The sequence below is a fragment of the Cuculus canorus genome, chromosome 11 (genome assembly GCF_017976375.1).
Source record: "Cuculus canorus isolate bCucCan1 chromosome 11, bCucCan1.pri, whole genome shotgun sequence".
Lineage (NCBI taxonomy): Eukaryota > Metazoa > Chordata > Aves > Cuculiformes > Cuculidae > Cuculus > Cuculus canorus.
This window is the reverse complement of record NC_071411.1, coordinates 9,760,677-9,777,373: the sequence shown is the minus strand read 5'-3', so window position 1 is coordinate 9,777,373 and position 16,697 is coordinate 9,760,677. Positions and strand designations below refer to the sequence as shown.

Sequence of the window (16,697 nt, the reverse complement as noted above, 5' to 3'; positions counted from 1 at the left end):
CAGCAGATGCTTAAGCTTGGATTGCTTCTCCCATTGCTCTAGCAGGAGCATGGCGCAATTTTTGCCGTACCCAACCACAAAGCACACTAAAGATTTGTTTGGCCTTCAAGCAATCCTCTGACATGGCCAAGGGCCATTAACCCCAAGACAGGGAAATCAGTGGCACTGAATATCAGCGGCTTGTCCAGGTCAGGCAACAAGGCAGGGGCAGAGCCACACTTCCAGCCAAAGCCTCATTCATAAACGCCACTGACGCTCAGAGGTGATGACAAGATATGCTCCTATAAATAATTTTATAAACTTCTACAGAGTAGAAGGTGAACAGCTTCAATCCCGCTATTCTGGCATCTCCCTCCTAGTCCTGGCTCCTCCTCAGTGCCCAGCATGGTGACTTACCTTTGCGGATTTCCTCCCGGATTTGCGATTCCATCTCCTCCATCTGGAGCAGGGTTTTCTGCCAGTAGCGCTCTGCTCTGCGGCTCTTTGTGCAAAATACAAAGAGAGCTGGAAAAAAGAAAGGGAACAAGCTTTTTGGACTCGGGCTTAGGAGCAGCTGCAACTGGGATCAGAGTGGTCCTCTGCTGACAGGGGTGCAGAAAGCTAAACTCCGTGTTGGCTTAACAGCTACTACGGGACTGGTATCTGATCGGGCACTTGTCAATTATCTGTAAATAACTAAAACCAGCTGGAATTTAGCGATCACGCTGTAACTGTCATTTTCAATTTAGGTGTGGGTTGTCTATATTCAGCCTAACTGTATATTAATGTATTCCAGCTGATTAATGAACAGAGAATTTAAGACAGGCTTACCATCTGGGTTTACAGTGTTCATGTCTGACAGTCTTCCCATCCCTCCAGTAGTATGTTTTTAATGACAGGTGGTGCATTTAATAAATAGTGTGCATTATAACCTTTATTAAAAATAAATTAATTCCCTATTAGAAACAGGTCATACGCTGTGTACTGACATTCTTCTTGCTGCACAGTCATTCTGGGCATGTGATGAGAAGATGTTCTAGTCAGAGGACACAAGAGTGTTGCACAGCGTCCAGTGAGGTTAGCGAACTGTCGTGTCTGTGCCACATTTGCAACTAAGGATGCTTGCTTTGTTCTTCATAGTCTTAGCCAGGCGCCTGTCACTCATTGTTACCGATGACAGGACTTTGGTCTAGGTGGACAGTCTGGGACAGTCATGCCTGCAAGTGAGCCCTGTTCAAGTCAGTATGAGTCCAGGACCAGTTTCTCACACCCTTCTTTATTTTGTATTATAGTAGCTATTAAGAGTTTTGGGGAAAAGAGTAAGTTTATAAATATCACAGGCTCAACTAACAGAGCTGAACTACGGATTCAGCCCACAAATGCTCCATGCTGCACAAAATTTTGGGTACTGGCTTGGTGCCATACAAAGAAGGGTGGCTACTTACTGCACTCAGACCAGTTTCAGATACTGCACAACTGCAGCACTCAGAGGCTTCCTAGTGTGTAAGTTATCTTCACCCCGCCACATGCAATAAGAAAAAACTTCAGTACCTCCTGGACACTCATTGTTCTGTTCCCTTACCTACAACAGAGAGGACCAGTAAGATGCTGCAGATGACAATGGAGACAATGATTGCGGTCTCTCCTCCCCCAAGGTGCAGCATTGCAATTGTGTAGTTGAACTTCCCAACTTGGATCTAGAGAGGAAGAAGGAGGGAGAAAAAGCAGGAGCTGAAGAGCATGTTAAAGTGGCTCAGAGGTGGAGCAAGGAGGGACTATGGGGCAGCACTCAGCAGACCTTCACCTGAGGATGTACTGACCACGCTGGCCCAGCCCACCAGACTTTGCAGGGAGGCTGGGCTGTGCCTGTCACTGCTGGAACCTGGGGACTTCATGTGTCTCAAACAGCTCAATTCCCTTCTGCATGCTCTGGTGGAACGCCGAGGCTGGCTCACAGCAGGCTGCTGCACCTCAGGAGTGCCCATCCTAGCACCACTGCACTGCTCTGGTGGCAGAGCTGTAGGCTCCAAACCTCTCATACCCACCCCAGATTATGAGACATCTCTTTCTGAGAGAGTCACTGTACCACACAGGAATGCCTGCACTCCTTCTACCAGAAAACCATTTTCAGTAATCATTCCACTATTTTATGCCTCTGCAGGGCCTTCGAATCCCAGCTGCACTCTCCTCCAAAAGCAGAACTGCCACTCAGGAGAAGGAGGGTAAAGAAACTTCAAAGTCTTCAAAATACAAATAAAGTAAGAGAATAAAAATAAATAATAATGAGACCAGAGATGAGTAACGAGCTTGTTGCTAAAGCAGTGGACTGGGAGTCAGGAGGTCCTGGCTCTGCTCCCAACTCGTACTTCTTGTGACACCAAGCACAAACCACGTCAGCCCAGTTCTTTGGTCTCCTGATCACCAGAAGGCGAACACACATCACAGGCAGGCTGGCAAGTTTACTTGGCACTGTTTATAAATGGCTTTCTAGGCCCTTGGGATGAAAGGGTTCAACAGCGTCATCTGATAAGGAAAACTCATGACCACATAAGTCTTTCGCTTCTGGAAATGCAAGTTTCACTTCTCTCAAGGAATGAGAAACAAAAGAAACTTGAGCAAAAAAAAATGGAACAAGTTAGGGAAGAGACGGAATAATTTTATGATTATATCCGTGTCGTGGAGCACTTCTGGGAAAGGTGCTCACTGTGGTTAAAATGCAGTCAGCTCTCAGCAGCTGTGTCAAAGTAGTGCCACAAGCAGGGCCCTCCCACCATGTCCATGCATCAAACACCGTGTAGAGCATAGCTCTGTGCCCACCAGGAAACCCAAGCTCTTGTTCTTGGGAATGCTGGTGAGGGCACTGACGCTGCCAGCTGAACGCACCTGGACAAGCCTGGAGGTCTGCCCCTGTGCTGCTCCCTCCACAAGCAAGAGAGGAAGAACTGCCCTGCTGCAGGCAATGCCAGCTGCCAGCACCCAGGAGTCAGGAAAACCTCCAGGGCCTTTGACCGTCAGTGCTGGGCCATGCAGCCAGGACCCCATGGCTTCAAGCCCCAATGTAACCTTGCACCAGCTCTCACACAGACTCTGCCACTGGTGGTTTCTGGGGTGGTGCCTCAGGGCAGCATCCAACAGTAAGAGCTTCAGTCTCCTCCCTGGTGCGTGCTGGCTGGGAGCCAAGAGGATGGATGGGGATGTGAAGCTAGAAGCATCGTGCAAGCACCTCTGGAGTTTCGCCTGACAGCCTGCACAGCACCCTGCCTAACCTTGAGAGTTCCACCTATTTTGTTTGAAATGCCGCAATGAGGCAAGTCCTCAATGCATTTTAAGCCTTTTTGTTTTCCCACCAACTCAATCTTTTGCATTTGCCAGAGGAGAAATCCCACGCTTATTGTTTAATTCAGCGTTTAAACGGCTTGGTCGTGAACAAAAATGGGTCTGAAGGCCTTGGCAAGCTCCGCTGGTTTATTTCATCAGGTCTACTCAATGCATTTTTTTGTAAGGGGAGTTAATTAGGCTGGAGGTTAAATGGCAACATTTTCTGTCACCAGCACATGGTGGGGGTGCAGAAGGGACAGCGGCTGTCAGGGCTGGGCAGGACCTCTTTGCATGGGACTGGCTCAGGGGTCACCAGGAACCATGCTCCAGCTTATGGGATGGAGTCATCCCGCAGCTCCCCAGGATACTAACAGCATCCAAACTAGACCAAAATCAAGATCCAACTCACCTAAAGCAATCCCCAAAGAGCTACTCAAAAGTGACTCTCAAAACGTAGGGAGGCTCAGGAGCCACATCTTCATCACTGGCTCCTTCTCTCTACAGACAGCTCCTGCTGCCCTATGTGACTTGCTAACATGGACCTGGCTCAAGAATACCTTCACAGAACAAGCATACCCAAAATCATGGTCAGGATCATTGTGATCAAGATCATCAGTGCGACACGTTCTAAAGGGCTGTTTTCCCGTGCTCTGACCACTGCAGATGTGACCTCTACCACCTAAACAAGAACAAACTGTGCAGTCACAACAAGCATCTCAGCTTCCGAGAAGAGACAGTTTGCATCAACAGGTGAGGCTTCTGCAGCTCCCAATAGCTGTCCTTGACACAAAGCAGGTAAGGACTACTGCACAACACTGGCTCTGTGTTATCAAAGCTATTACAAGTATGTTACAAAGGCAGCTGTTGCCTATGAAATGACCAGCAGCCGATGACTCCAATCATGTATGAAGGTTTAATAAATATGCACAGATGGGAATACAAGTTGATTATGTAGCTGCACTCTTACTGCTGGTACACTCCTAATACCTACGTGACACTTCAGGGCTGGGTATTATTCTGACCTGCTAAGGCACTGCCCTGAATGTTTTATGCCAAATCAAAGCTAGCAAACTCATAAATTCCTCTTCTTCCCCAAAAGGATTCCCCTATTTCTCAGTTCTCACTAAATCCAAAATTACCCTATTTAAAATTTACATTGAATTAACTTGGGAAATTCTGCTACTTCTGCAATTTCATGTTTCCAGTTTGTGACAGAATTTCATACAGACTGTAACCAGTAAACTGGACAATCCCAACAGTGAATTGATGGTGCAACTTCATGCTTTCCTTCTGGGCAGCACAAGTCCACAGCTCCTCAGCTCCATTCACAGCTTTCCTACCCCTCCATGCCCACACCACAGGCTCTCACTCATTCACTGTTAACACACAGACCGGGAGGGGGGCTGCAGGGTATCAGACCATGGAGATGGAGGCATTTGCTCTCCAGATATGAAGAGTCACATCCCTGTGTGGCAATGGGCTACATATGACATGAGGGAAACTGAGGGCGAGGAGTGCAGTTAAGTCAAGCCCTCTGTGGAAAAAAGGACAGTAACAAAGTATTGTGAATTTTGCAGACACAAAGTTGAACAACAACCTTGAACACCAAACTCTTCACAGTGACAAAACGGCAGCCCCTGGTAAACAACATGGAACTTTCCACCCCTACATGCTCCTCTTGCCCTTCCTGGTTACCGACAGGGACCCATCTCCAGTGACGTATTGCAGCTTGGTAACAGTTGGATTTTCACGTCCACTTGTAGCTCTCCTGCTGGCAGCAGGAGGCCAGCTGACTGAAAACTGTGTGGAAATCCCCAAACGTAGCTCATGAGGGGCAGAAAGAAAATTACTGCAAGTGACAAAAACTCACATGCCTGGGATTTCACAGTGCCTTCCAAGAACTGACAAAAATCTCCCCCCCTGTAGCTTACAGCATGTTTAACTCAGCAGGCAGCTGCTGGTGCCCCACGATCCGGAGCGTGGCAGCCCCTCTCCATGACTCAGGGCAGCCTTCGCATTGACTACGCCTGCATCCTGCCAAGGAGCCACCTGGGGGACAGCTGCAAGCACAATGTGCTTTGTCCATCCTTCCGTCCATGCAGCTTTCTGCAAGGCTGCCTGGCAGGTCCTGCCCATGCACACAGCTGACTCCTTTGCACGCCCAATTTAGAAGAGGGACCCCTTCTGCCTCGCGCGCTCAGAGTGTGGAGGCTCTCGGCACTCACCGTCACGGGTAACTGTCTTTCTGAGGTGTTCAGTGACTCGTTGACAGAGCAGTGGATGACTTTGTCCGAAACAATCTGGATTTCGCACGAGATAAGGCCAATTTTCACTTGATACTCATTGCTTTCGAGGCCCAGGCTGTCAGGCTCTTTCTAATCACAAAAATAGAATCAGGATGTCAGTCGTTAGAGTAGCAGTTGGAATTGCAACAGATTTTCCTGCTTTACTTTCCGTATTCCCTGCTGTTTTTCAGACCTGGGAGGACTCTCCTTCAGCAAGGACATTTTTCCAGCACTCCACAGGAAACCCAGAACCAGGCCATTCCCCATTTTCCTGTTTCCCATTCCTCACTCAGCATGGGCCAGGAGATGAGCAAGCCCCTCAGGAACCTGGAAAAATCTGCTTTTGATCTGCCCTGGCTGTGCAGAGTAGATAAGAATCTAAGCGCCCACCTGGGAGGAGGGAAGGATGTACAACAGAGGAGATAGCCAGGGGATGCGTCTGCAGAGCCTGAGAAAGGGGGAGCATATTTCTGAAGCACGTTGCAAACAGTGAGGATATCCTGCAGTGAACAATACCCTTTGAATTACTATTGCACATTGTCCAAGCCACTCAATTGCTGTATCCTGACTTCCTTGTTAACTGAGCGGAATTTGGTAGCCAAAAGAGAAGAATGCACAACCTGCTTCTGCAGGAATAAATATCTATTGTCAGGACCTTCTGGAGTACCTGCCTGAATTCAGGCCAATGCATTATCATTCTTTTTCATACGTCCAGTATTTTATTTAGCTTCTTGCTATTACATCCTTCAAATGCAGCTGTCTGTTGTCATGCCTCAAAGGGCATGCTCAGGTCAGGCTGCATCTCTTGGTGAAGAGAGATGCAGATGCAGCACGCTGAGCAAGAACTGAACTGCCTGCTCCTACGTGGCTACTGCCTCTCCTGTCCTCATCCACCCTCCCTTCTCTCTCCTGCGTTTGTGGACAGTCACTGGGCTGGTAGTTAGGACTGAAGAGCTTCCCAGTGGGGAGCAGACAACAACCCAAAAGAAGCAGAGCTGTAAATACCACTCTCTTACATGTATAACCAGAGTCAAAGGCTCTCCAGGATGGTGTTTGATCCACTTCTCCTTCTTGGCGGTGAAGAACTGGGGATCAGCATAGTACTCCAGGCTGAACTTGCTGATGTGCAAGGCCTCCTCAGGGTACACCTCCTCATCCAGAGCCGGACGGTCATCTGCATAGAGGCGACCGTTGAGATAGAAATCAACGGACGCAGGCTTGCTCCCAGCAGTGATATTGGAGGCAGCTGGAGAGGGGCAGGTGATCATGCTGTCGGTGTGAACCTTACAGCTCTGAAAGCAGGAGAGAGCACGCACATGAAAAAAAACCAACATCCCAAGTGCTCCCACCCAGCCTTGCTCCCAGCCCGATCTGTAGCATTGACTAAGGTCTGAGCTTCACACCCCAAACTCCCTCAGGCACTGGGCACGCAGCCCTGCTCCCAGTTACTCGTCAAGAGCCAGCATGGATACACACCGTTTGCTCTCTGCCGATGCCACGAACAACCATGGACACATTCTGAACCAGCTCAAAGCCTCTTCCTTCCAGGGTGATGATCCTGCCCCCACTTCAAAGAGAAGAGAGAAAGAGAGCATGACTGCAAAGGACAACACAGCAACGAGGTGCAGTGGCTGGGTCTCCCTGCTGTCACTTTTCCAGGCATGTTTCCAGCTGCTCGAGCAGAAAATATAACTCAACAGCCAAAGTCGTATTCTTTCTTACAGCAAGCATCCACACTCCTACCAAGATATCAGGGAATGAAGGAGGAGCAGCAGCTGCTGTGGTGGACAGGGGGGACTTCTTCCAGTAGCAGCAAACTGTCCCACTTACTCCCAGTTTCCAGAGGAGCAGCCTGCTGCTGCACACCAGCGGTACACAGCAGGCCACCAGTGGTGTAAGAGGTTAACCTCCAACCTCTCAAAGCAAGCGCCAGGAGATATTCCCTGACCCACAGCAACCCACAGAGAACTGTAAGTCTTAGAGAAGGAGAAGACCACTTTAAGGTTGATACGGATTCTGCATCTCCCAGACACTTCTGATTTAGATCAAAATGTGAAAGTTGTTTTGTGTGTTAGATCTGCTGCCTGGGGAATGCGAAACATGGGCCTCTCAATGTGCAATCAATTAGCGACAGTAATGAGAGGTCCCTGATGCACATAAGAGTGCTAGGCAGAACAAGAGGTGGAGAACCAGCATAACTTGTCTGTTCTGGAGTGCAGAAGCTTTATCCTGGGTTTACTTTCCTCTTCCTCTGCATCATACTTGATTTGTTTGGAAAATCTGCTAGGGAGCAGACAGGAGTTACAAATCCTATTATCTGGAAACCACTCCAGACACAGTGACTTTAGGCTCAAGGCCCTGAGAGTCAGGTTCTCTGAAATCAATGGATGCTACCAAGCAGGTAAAATCCCAGTTTCTAAGTAAGAGCCCGTCACATCTGCAATTAGTTTACAACTTCTGTTTTGTTTTAAACTTTGCTTACACAGATAATTTTAGCAATATAGTAAGATAAATCAGATTCAGCAAAATTTTTACACAGCTTATTGACCTTTCATGGTCAAGAGCCCAGCAGCACACCAGAGCAGTCAGGCCACATGAGCCACCAAGCAGTCTGAAAAGAGAGAATGGTGTCACGTTCTCAGTGGTCTGAAATTTGGAAACTGCTGCAAATCCTAAGAAAGCAGACTAAGGTGATGGAGAAACACCCTGGTGGTTTCCCTTGTGAGTACGGGCAATGACATTCTTTCACTGTGTCTGTGTTTAGATACCGCTCTCGCCACTCAGCACAGTTCACAAGGCTGCTAAGAGCTGAGGTTGGCTGAGTCACTGCTGTGCCTTGTCATTAACTTTCCCACAGCCTACATCTTTGGCGCTGTGCTTGGGAATGCCGAGACACGGCTTTACTCCAATGGGATCAGACCGCCAAAGCCTGCTGTGTGCTAATGCCGGAGCATGCTGCTTTCACTGCAGTCCTGCACACAGAGGCGCTGGACTCTCAAATTTCTTGGTCAGTCCTGGGTTTAGCAGGCTCCACAGTCGAGGAAAGGGGGTTTCACCATAGTATCCAAAGGAATAGGAGCCTCAGAGTTCCACGGAGAAACACGAAATTAAAAGCAACACGCTTTAAAAATGAAATACCATGACCTCGGGGAAGGCTGAAATCAAAATTAGAAATCTTAGTCTATCCTCCAGCAGTTTTAATGCCAAGAAAAATCCTCAGGGTCTCATAAAGCCCCCACCTGAGCCTCCCTAAAGAACCCTCCAAGTATATACAGTACAGTTACTAAGGCTGACTTTTTCCCATGTCCTAAATGCACTGAAATGAGCTACAGAGTCTTGGTGTGTAAGATTTCTTCTACTGTCAGGGTGCTGGAGTACCCCAAAGCACCCTGACAGCACTCTGTGGTGCCCTTTTTTTACCTGTCTGCAAGGCTATGTGCCAAACCCCAGGGCTGAGAAAGCTTCTTTCTCCCTGCAGGACACTCTCCCACTAGCCTGGAGCCGACCCTCTCGTTTGCAGGCACATGTAGAATCGTGCCACCTCTGAAACTGAAGTCATTATACTATAACAGCGTGGCACGGTGCCCCGGCACCAAACCCTGTCTCCTGGCTGTGCTTCAATGACCCCTGGGCCTCCCAACATGGGGTTTGCTCAGGATCTGTGCTGCACCAGGATGGTCTGAAGCACAGACAGGGTGAGCTTATAATGTCTACAGCAGGCTGCACCAGGATACTCCAATTAGCTCTGTGCTCTGATGGGAAAGCACTATTCACTTTTGCATTCCGCAAAAGTGTAAAGGCTGATCTCAACAAAGGCCACAAAAGGAAGAACAAAGCCCGGCAAACTTGTCTGTCTCTGCTGAAGGAGGGATCTTACCTGATCTGGCTCTTTTTTGGGTTGATGTCTGATATAGTTGGGTTCTTCTCATACTTGAATGTGATGTTGTGGCTGGCACAAGACTTGTTCTCAAACTGAACGCAGATTCGCACAACTGTAGTGAGCTCCGTGGACGGCATGGTGCAGGTGATAGTGCTGTCATTGCGGCTGCACAGGGAAAAGCAGGGTAAGCCACGGCACACAGTGGACAGAGCCAGGCACTGTGGACCTGAGCACCCCCTCAGAAGTGAGGCAGATGGCAGACAAAGACAAGAAGGAGCTTCCAGTTACATGCCAATTGCCTATTAACTCTATTGCCTACTAATGAGCAATTCTCAGCATATATCATCCCGGGCTGCCAGACTGATATCCCATACAGCCAAAGGGAAAGGGCAGGCTCCTATTTCTTACCACTGATGAGACAAGAACATGGAGGAGAGGTTTCTTCCGACCAGCAAGGTGCCACGGGAGCAGGAATCTGGGTGTGCAGGTGCCTTCTGCCTATGGCAGATATGGGAACAAAGCCTACGCCTGCTTCGCTCTCAGGGTTTTGATCCTGGTCCCAGACTACCCAAGCGGCCTGGCAGCATGCTGAAAACAGTGCATACAAAGCACTTTGTTTGCTGCTGGTCACTGCCGCCACATCACAGCAACACCGCTGCAGTCACTTTGTCAAAGAAATTCACTCCATCCTGTGTCAGGCACCTGCACCGCAGCTCTGCCTCGCCACCCTGGGGACAGAAGGCTGGTGAGGATGCTATGCTGGCCTTAGGCAGGAGCATGCAGTGGTGTCCTCCACCAAAACTCCAGCTCTTCATGATCTCCTGGGGGATTATATCATCCTTCCTAACGCTTTAGCTTTTGTCACTAGTTCAGCTCCAGCCTCCAGACCCAGTCCTACCTGAGGTCAGTGCACTGCTTGGAGGTATTGACAAGGACGCGGAGTTCAGAGCCAACATCCAGCCTGCTGCCTCTGATGGTCACTCTGGTTCCTCCAGCCTTCGGGCCATTCAGGGGAGCTATGGACTGCACCACAGGAAGCTAAAAACAAGGAGAAATACGTTTTCTAGACTGGTAAATTCACAGTTTGATAATCTACACTGCACCCGGGAATTGCTCCAGTAAATATAAGTATCCAGTATTGTGAGGCTCCAAAACAGCAGCATAGAAAAAGCTTCCACTGGCAAGGTTTCAGAATAAGGGGAGAGGTACAAGTGCTGAGGAGTGAGATCACATAAAACCTCTGTGACTTTCTGCAGTCCCCAAATTCTGGAAATAAACGAGACCTGAGTGCAAACTGGAGCCCAGGATTCCACTAGTCCCTTCAGATTTCCAGTGGACAGTCCAAAGCTGGTGACTGATTGAAGTCCATGAACAAAAAAGAAATTTCTCATCCATCCCAGCTCCCACCATCTCTACTCTTCTAGATCCATTTCCACCTGAATGCAAAGATAATGCTAAAGCCCCACTGGATGATGGCCTTGAGATTTGTGAGAACAGCCACCAGGGTCTAGATAATTGAATATCAAACTCCTTCTTAAGGAAGCTTCAAATCTAAATCTCTGGAGACAACGGGGACTAAGGGGGAAGTTACTTTGCCTCTCACCATTTTCAGCAGAAATTAGCATGTACGTTATCTGCATTTGCAGCCCCTGGAAATCTTCCAGAGATTCATGAGCTTGAGGCTTTGATAACTAATGCAGGGCTGAATCCTCATGTTTGCTACACAGAGCACCCCAGGAGAGTCTGCTGGGCAACTTCCCTGCTCCGGTTTGAATGGGACACCAAGGGCAGAGCAAATAATTATTTCAAGGCCTTTCCATAAGGCACTTAGTAATTCCCTGTCAAATACTGCAAACCCTGGAGGCACGATACACCACTGAGCTGAGCAGCGTGGCTGAAGCCTGCTCACCACCACAGCCCATCCCTCACTGCAGCTGCGGAGCAAAACCGCACTGAGGCAGGCTGAAGAACACGGGCTAAGCTGCTTCATACCGCCTGATGCTAATGCCCTTTCCTGTCAATCCCAGCCACACAAACATGCTTATTAATAGCTATCCTTGCCCTTGTCCTACACTCAGACTACTTTATGTCTCTACACTTCCTCTGTTTTCTCTGATCACTACCCGTTTCCACAGGATTCATTTTGTTCATCTCTATTTCTCTGAGTGTCTGCAAGCAGCTGTCTCCTGCCCTTGGCCCCTAACCTATGTATTCAAATCTGCAGTTACAACAACAGCAGAGAGATTATTGATGTTCCCCAAAGCCCTCCAGCTCTTCCTCTCAGCAACAGCCAGTGGCTACTGCTCTCAGTGCATTGCCAGCACTGATTGTCTCCATTGTAACTTTTGCAAATTCAGGTCATTTGGCAAATCCAGCTCATCTACAGTTTGCTATAATGTCCTGGAGAAGTCTCTCAAACATGTTTCACCCTCCTTCTCAACAGAGTTACAGCTGAACACTGTCTCTTCTAGATACATCTAACAGGGAGTTTGAAAGATGTAGCACACAAACAGTATTTGGTTTTTTTACACAGGACTTTCTTAGGAAGGGCAGTTCTAAAAGTCTTTTAGACTTTTTCAGGTAAACTGCTATCAATGCTCAAGCCCAGGGCTCACTGAGACCAGTCTTGAAAGGTATACAGTCTATTTCATCTTCATGCCATTGTATGTGAGAGGAGAATCAGGAAAACTAAATGGCATTGCTTAGTTTGCAGTGGTGCAGAAGCCACTTTCGGTGTGGAACACAGCAGCAGCTATATACTGTGCAGCTTCGCTCCCTGACGTGTGCAGGCACAAGTCAAGGCATTGTCTCATCTCTTCTCCAAGCTTTGCTGAGAAAGACACAAGACAGCTTTCTGTTGTGCCACCTGATCAGAAAATGGCTCCTCTCCTGCTACTGGGCGCACAGCCTCCTCCTTAAGCCTGCCCAGGAGCTGTCAGCACAGAGCTGTCATGAACCTGGTTTGAATTCAGCCACTGGCTTTTGCTCCTCTTGCTTTGTTTTTAGAGGTGTTTCCTGAGAGGGCTTTTCCGTGCACGTCAGAAGCTGGTGAAGAAGCTGTCCAGCCCTTTCCCTCTCTTTGGGCCCTTCTCCTCTTTGTCAAGAAGGCAACTGGCCTGACAGTGGGTGATGTGGCCAAGTCAGCACGCACATCCTGATGGCAAAGTGCCAGAAATCCCAAACCCAAGGTCCATCACTGGGTCATACCCCAGGTGTACCTTGCTCCATTTCAGACTGCTGGATCTCTAAGGTGTTTTGGATGTGAACACGGATGCCTAGAAACAACAGGAATGGGTCCCAGAGAATACATCCTCCTGAGAACTACCATTGAATCGAGCCTGGCAATGCCCTTGCCCTTGTCGGTCCCCTCCTTGTGCGCTGCCAGGCCTGGCTCTGCTCCGGGATGTGCTGCGCTTGTGCTGGCTGCACTCTATGTAAACCTCTCCGAGCTAAATACCTAACACGTGATCGGTTACAGGGTGGGAGATTATACTCCATGATCCTGCCCTAAATTCCTCACAATGGCTACCAGGAATCAAATGTCATTTCCTGGGGCTCAAGTCTTCTTTCAAGCCACTAGACTGCAGCATAGTCTATTCTTCCTCAGCACAAGCACAAAGGCTCCGAGTAAACAGCATGCCCTTGGCACCCATCCTGTTGTGTTTGGCCCGGACACATGGGGCTGCCCGTGAATAGCGTCTAGCCAGAGACGAGGGTGCTCGTAGGAAAGAGAAGAAATGCATGGATTTCTTTCAGGCTTATAGAGATGAAAGTTATCTTTGTGAGATGGCACAGTACAAAGCTATAAAGGGCTTTTCTTCATATAATGACAGGGGGTTAGCTCAAGTCTAATCCCTACACATTATTCTCACGCAAAAACTAAGACAATCTCTGCAGCAAAAACCATCATTTCTAAATAATGTGAGTCCATGGTATGTAACTTACACAGCACAAGCAGACCCTGCAAGTCTCAAAAAAATCACACAGGTCGTAATGGCACTTTAGCAAAAGGCAAGGAAGAAACATTACCTCCTTTTTATAACAGCAGAAAAGATGATACAGCCAGGATAAGTGATAAACCACTGCAGGACCCGAGACTGGGAGTGAGATTGTGTGTCGACAGCCTGGCTGCACTTCTGCTCTTCACACTTAAACTTGGTTTTGCCAGACCCCACTCAGGTAACCACAAGTGAGGAAATACGACAGCTGCTTGAGGACTGTGACGCTTTTTCTCATAGATCCTCTTTCCAAACCAGCTGAGAGCATGGTGGCTGCAGGCTTGTTTTAAGGTGTGCAGGGAATGTCAGTGTTAGTATCATCAAAGAAACATCCAGGAGGCAGCTACTCACCACGTAGGAGTATCGCTCCCTGGACTTCCCTTCCCGGCTCACATTAACTGTCACCACATCAGAAAACGCCTCCTGAGCCTCTCCGGTCTGGCACACAATCCTGTGGATGGGAATGGGGAGGTTGGCAGTTGTGCTGTCCCACCAGAGCACAGAGGCAGAGCCCACGGCCTCTTCCTCCTCTTCAGCGCTCTGCCAAGGCCAGCAGGCAGGAACGGGCTGAGTGATGGCAATGGGGAGTGACAGGCACAGGCAGGGGCCACAAAGGAGATGGGGACCTTCTCCTCGGCTCCCCCAACACTCACGTCTCAGAGACGATGTATCTGTGGGGCAGTGGCACACAATGCACATTGCCTATCCTGATGGCACCCAAGACGTCACTGAAGCGGCGGCCAAGGTTCCTCCCACGGATGGTCAGCAGGGTGCCTCCCTCCAGTGGCCCACGCAGCGGCTCAATCTGCAGTACCAAAAGAAAGGTCAGAGAAGAACCACCAGGAAGCCTCTTGCCTTTATCCCTGAGCCTGTGCCTGTGTCCATGTCCCCCTTTACCTCTTGTGAAGAAGACAGAATTGCTCCTCATGCTCCTGCTCGCCCAACAGCCCAACAGCATGCCCACTGCCATGATCCCCTTGCTGCAGCTTTGCAAATAAGAAGTCATTGCACTTCTGTGCTGAGTTTGGTACCAGTTTTAGTTATGGATGATTCCAGCTGCAAACACTTGTGGGGTGAAATATCACTGCTTTCACATCACAGCTTTAAACAGAGTTGGGGCCAGGACAAACCCAGAGGAGGGATGCTAGTGTGCTGGAAGAGAAAGTCCCACCAACCACATTTTTAAGGGCTGTCCTGAACACAAAAACAAGACAAAGTGTCCTGATCCACGGAGTGTAGCCAAGACACCAGCACTGTGACACTGTGAGGCGCAGGATGAGCCTGGCATTGTATGAGGAGAAGGCTGTTCTCCATCAATCTCCTATGCCACTGTTTTTTCATCTGGCACCTACTGACTCCACAGCTGTGAGGGGACAGGGTGCTGGGTATGATTCTGTCCCACTGCACAACGGGCACCCCCATGCAGCGCGACAGGGAGACAAATCCCTCCAATTGAGAAATGGCTTTTTTTCCTTTGCAAAGGCAATGGCACACAAAGCCAGCACAATGTGCCTGGTGGCACCAGCTGGTCAAGCCAGCCAAGGCTGTTGAGGATCCCCCACCAGGCTTGGTGCCTGCCTTTGCCCACTGTATTACCCCTCCCTCCAGGAGCGCTCTGCAAGGGCTTGTTTGCTTGCGTGACTCCAGAGGATTTGGATTTACCAGCTACTATTTGCTAAGGAAATAGCGACAGAGTCCTCTGACGCTCTGCGACCTGAACTCTGGTTTCCTCCCATTATTTTCTGGCAAGGTGCTGATAACACTTGATGAGTGCTGGAGAAACAGGCTCACAGGGGAGCACCCCTCTCCCACAGTGACGAGAGGGAAGAGGCAGGCAATGGGGATCCTGCAGTCCCTCCATGTATGTTACAGCACATGGATTTTGAGCAGCTATCATTACAGACCTCCCTAAGAACAGAAATCCCATATCCTTGCCGATTTTGATATTCACATTAGCTGTTTTGCCTCTCCAGCTTCTCCTTTCCTAAGGAGCTCACTTTAAGATTTGTTATATACGCTTTCTTTGCTACTCATCAGGGATAAATTTGTTGCCTTTATACCATACCATACCTCTGAGCAGAAACCCATATCCAAATACCTCCAACAAACATTCCTTCAACTACAATTTAAATAAAACTCATTTGAAAATGCATAATGCCAAAAGGTCCCTCTGCCACTCCTAATCTCAGCAGAACTGCAGAGCACATGTGCCTGGAGATAGGGCTCAAGTTCACATTTCAGCTATGCTCCATTAAACGCTATTTCTGATAAGAATCCTTCAGCCAACCCGACAAATCTTCCTCGCTTTTACCAACCCCTGGAACTCTGGGATATTTTGATTGTGCTGTTCCTGTTTTTCCCACTTCTAAGATGAAGATTGAGTCTTGCCATAAGCAAGATGTCCTTGGTGACTGAACAGCATAGAAAGTCAGTGAATAATTCAGTCCTAGTCTTGACCCTGTCCTGTGCCAGGGACACAGTGTGGTTCCTCCTTTTCCCCCCGTCAAGGACAGCGCAGCTCATTTCAGTCCTCTGCACCAACTGCCATGCCACACGCCTTCCATGTTGCATTTGGGTCTTACCTTCTTAATCTCTGGAGCTGGGCAGACGTCTGAGATCTGGAGGGGCTCGCTGTGCAGTCTGCAGCTGGAGCTGCTCTCACTCCAGATGCAGCGGTGCCCCAGGTCCTCCCTCCCCAGGCACTGGGAACAGTCAGCACTCCCAGTCGCGCAGTTGTACACCTCAACTAAACCATCAGAGACAACAAAAAATGTGAGCTCCTATGCCTGAAACTTTCATAGCTTTGCTTAGCTTGAGGCAGTCAAACACACCCCGACTCTCTGCAGCCCCCGGCTACATTAATCCAAGTAACATCTGAAATCCAGTAGATGAGCAGAGCAGCTTGCACATATAGCAAGATGAGGCAGCGCTTGGCTGCCATCCTGAAGATTTCCCAGAAGGACTGGGTGCTTGTTCTCACTGCAATATAATTTAGCACTTTCTTTTCCTTTTTCTTTCCCTCGAAAAAACAAACAACACCCAAACTCGGAACCTTTTGTCAATTTATGCTATATGTTTCCAACTCGCAGCATCCACATGGGAAGCTGCTTGGCAAAGCTGGCTCCATCCTGTTAGCAAAGCAATCTCATTGCTTCCACACTCTGACAAAAATCGGATGGTTACAGTGCTTTGTACAGTGTTTACAGTTCCTTTCCTTCCCCCTGGTGACCACGGGCC

General features: G+C 48.9%; 1 protein-coding gene across 1 annotated transcript in view; it reads right to left on the bottom strand.

The window, feature by feature from the left end:
• PLXND1 (plexin D1) overlaps positions 1-16,697 on the bottom strand; it is an 83,327-nt gene that overhangs the window by 25,934 nt on the left and 40,696 nt on the right. The window contains exons 12-21 of the mRNA XM_054076882.1: positions 16,043-16,206; positions 14,114-14,265; positions 13,812-13,911; positions 10,361-10,500; positions 9,460-9,627; positions 7,059-7,149; positions 6,599-6,874; positions 5,523-5,672; positions 1,562-1,676; positions 397-504 (exon numbers count right to left, since the gene is read on the bottom strand). Coding sequence (XP_053932857.1) covers positions 397-504; positions 1,562-1,676; positions 5,523-5,672; positions 6,599-6,874; positions 7,059-7,149; positions 9,460-9,627; positions 10,361-10,500; positions 13,812-13,911; positions 14,114-14,265; positions 16,043-16,206 — 1,464 coding nt within the window. The remainder of the gene's footprint in view (positions 1-396; positions 505-1,561; positions 1,677-5,522; positions 5,673-6,598; positions 6,875-7,058; positions 7,150-9,459; positions 9,628-10,360; positions 10,501-13,811; positions 13,912-14,113; positions 14,266-16,042; positions 16,207-16,697) is intronic.